Source organism: Scylla paramamosain, chromosome 25 (genome assembly GCF_035594125.1).
Source record: "Scylla paramamosain isolate STU-SP2022 chromosome 25, ASM3559412v1, whole genome shotgun sequence".
Lineage (NCBI taxonomy): Eukaryota > Metazoa > Arthropoda > Malacostraca > Decapoda > Portunidae > Scylla > Scylla paramamosain.
The window spans coordinates 14,708,672-14,712,252 of NC_087175.1; the positions used below are offsets into that span (position 1 = coordinate 14,708,672).

At 34.4% G+C, this 3,581-nt stretch overlaps 1 protein-coding gene across 1 annotated transcript; it reads right to left on the reverse strand.

The window, feature by feature from the left end:
- Nucleotides 1-1,921: 1,921 nt before the first annotated feature.
- LOC135113372 (uncharacterized) lies at nucleotides 1,922-2,410 on the reverse strand. The gene has a single exon (XM_064028628.1). The coding sequence runs from the start codon at nucleotides 2,408-2,410 to the stop codon at nucleotides 1,922-1,924; it is 489 nt and encodes a 162-aa protein (XP_063884698.1).
- Between the last annotated feature and the right edge of the window lie 1,171 nt (nucleotides 2,411-3,581).

A 3,581-nucleotide genomic window follows, 5' to 3' on the forward strand; every position in this document is an offset into this window, starting at 1 on the left:
GAAGTATATACACCACTTGAGATAAGGCCACATAAAGAGAAGTAAGATCTTCAACATATAATACAAGATATATATGTCAATGGATCAGAAAAAAAAAACTAATAAAACGTACACTTATAACAACCTCATTATGGAATGCAAGTAATTGAAAATTACCAGAGTAGGCACAGTACATTTATGAAAAAAGCTTGATAAACATCTTCCCAGCTTTGTCATCACATTTTATCATCACAGTATTCTTCTTCTTCTTCTTCTTTTTCTTCTTCTTCTTCTTTTTTCTTATTCTTATTATTCTTATTATTATTATTACTATTATTATTATTATTACTGTTACTATGTAGCATCATCATAATTTTGTTGATATTCTCGTTAAACTGCTTTCTTATATATATATATATATATATATATATATATATATATATATATATATATATATATATATATATATATATATATATATATATATATATATATATATATATATATATATATATATATATATATATATATATATATATATATATATATATATATATATATATATATATATATATATATATATATATATATATATATATATATACATATATATGTTGAGTGCAGCGACATGACATGATATGAAATGAAAAAAAGTAGTAAGACCGAGGAAATGAGGAAAATAGAGGAAATGAGGAAAGAATAATGAGAGAGAGAGAGAGAGAGAGAGAGAGAGAGAGAGAGAGAGAGAGAGACCGGGGACGAGGCTTGCACACGTATGTACTCAGTCTGAAGCTCCGAAGATAATATCCCTGCAGTCACTCATATTCCCTATGTAAATTTCCTTACTTCCCCTTAGTCATTCAATCTGAGTCTCTTCCAGTATTAAGTAGAAGAATTGCTCTTGATAATGAGGTAATCAGTATTCATCTAGCCTCCTAGTTTGATCATTGGAATTTTCAGAACAGCGCAGGGAGCAGAGTGTGGACGGATATGCATAGGTGTGTGTGTGTGTGTGTGTGTGTGTTGCGCAACATAAAGAAAAAACTTTTGTGTTTTATATATATATATATATATATATATATATATATATATATATATATATATATATATATATATATATATATATATATATATATATATATATATATATATGTATATATATATATATATATATATATATATATATATATATATATATATATATATATATATATATATATATATATATATATATATATATATATATATATATATATATATATATATATATATATGTATATATATATATATATATATATATATATATATATATATATATATATATATATATATATATATATATATATATATATATATATATATATATATATATATATATATATATATATATATATATATATATATATATATATATATATATATATATATATATTGTCAGCGACGTTTTGTTCCTCTTGGAACAAAGACGGGACATTGATAATTTATTGAAGGTGATGTTTCTTCTATGTAGAGGCTTCTAGTATCTTCAATCTTCTTTGGTCCTTTTCACTGTCTACGATGGTGGCACCATTCTCTATGATTTGGCGGGTGATGCTTGTTTTTGATGTTTGATGCGGTAGTGCTCCTTGATGGCTTCGATAGATGGCAGGTTAGCTTTCTCGACAGTGTAGTTGTCGTCATCCCAATGTAGAATTGAGGTCCAAAGTCCTCAGCAGTGTATTTGTGCTTGTAGACGACGTCTTCTATCCGTAAAGGCGTATTAGGTTTTTCATTTTTGTTTTTTATGAAAGGTTGGGATGTTTTCTGGGTATTGTAATATATGGTGAGCTCGATGTCTTGATCTGAGTTTGTTGATTTAACGTTTCTCATGATTATGTTCTTGATGGCCTTTTTATTCGCTTTATATTCCGTGGACATGTGGTTCTTGTAGAATAGCTTGATGTTATCTTCTCTGGGTGGATATTCGGCGCTGGAGTGCCATTTGTTGGTGGAATTCTTGATGACTTCGTCCACTTCTTTTAACAGTTGTTAATGAGGACTTGTGAGAGGCGTTGCAATTCCCTGTGTGTTGAGTCCCAGGAGGAGCAGTGGGTGAGGGCACATTGGACATATGCGATGATAGGAGACTGTAGGTAGCGTTGTGGGCATTTGCTGTCTCCGTCGAGGCATTGTCTTCACGCCTGAGTTGCACGCCCACCAGCACGTCCAGAAATGGTAAACGGGTTCCCTTCGATTCTTCATATGTGAACTGAAGGCTAGAGGCTCCGGTGAGCCTTTCTTTCAGGTTCTGGAGCTCTTCTGTGTTCTTGATCCGGACGAATATGTCATCAATGTAGCGGCAGTAGATTAAGGGGCGGTTGCCTTGCAATGTGTTGGTTCCAATTGTTCCCATGAAGAGGTTTGCGAAGAGAACACCTAGTGGGCTTCCCATCGCTACTCCGTCACTTTGCTTGTACATTTTGCCGCGTGGACAGGTGAAAGGCGCATCTCTGATGCAGATTTGTAGTAGTGCCTTGAGCTTGTCTTCTGGTATGTTGAGGTTCGGGGTGTCTTCATTCCTGTAGACTCTATCTAGAATGTACTCGATTATTCTTTCTACCGGAACATTGGTGAAGAGGCTTTTGACATCGAGTGAGAAGATGCTGTGGTCTTCCGATTGAGGGAAGACTTCAGTAGTTCCAAGAAGTCACTTGTGGATGTCAGTGAGTAGCAAGATGGGACGTAAGGTGTGAGGATCTCATTGAGTCTCTTGGCTATGGTGTAGGTTGGTGTCGGCCGGTGTGAGATTATCGGCAGGAGTGAGTTTCCTTGCTTGTCATTCTTTATGTTTCCGTAGGTGCAGCCACGGGAGAAATCCCCGGTGAGTTTGAAACTTTGGGGCGGTAAAGATGGAGTTGATGACAGCTACCATAGCACTGATCTTTTTGATGTTCTCTGTTTGATTTCTTGTAATTGCTTCAAATTTCGTGGTGTCAGAAAGAATAAAATATTTTTCTCACGTAATCTTCTTTTGCGATGATGGCGATGGCGGAGATCTTGTCTGTTCTTTTGATGACGATGTGTTCTCGGGAGCATCATTTGCCCGATGTTCCAAGAGGAACAAAACACCGCTGACACTACAAATTTTGGAAAGCTCCTCGGAGCCCTGCCACTCGCAAAAGAGAATTAATCAGATGAATAGAAAAATACAACCAAAACTGAACAATGCAGAGGTCGCTTTTGCCTTTAACCACGTCTGCCTAAAAGTGTGGTGTGTGTGTGTGTGTGTGTGTGTGTGTGTGTGTGTGTGTGTGTGTGATGTCATGTAGTAGTGTAATGTCATTTAGTAATGTCCACTAACTCGGCACATCAGAGGCACTTATTAGGAAAATTATTTTCCGACGCCTTGTAACACAATGTGACTTGCCTAATCATTCATAATATATTGTTAGTTTGTGAAAGACATTAAAGATCACCACTAATATGCATTCCAGTATAAAAATAGTGAACGGCTACAGAATATGGACTGCTGATGTATAATGGAATGTGACACAAAAATTTATAATTTCAGATAATATGAACATGTGTTGATTGTATTGGTTGCTGTGGTCAACAAGCTGAAC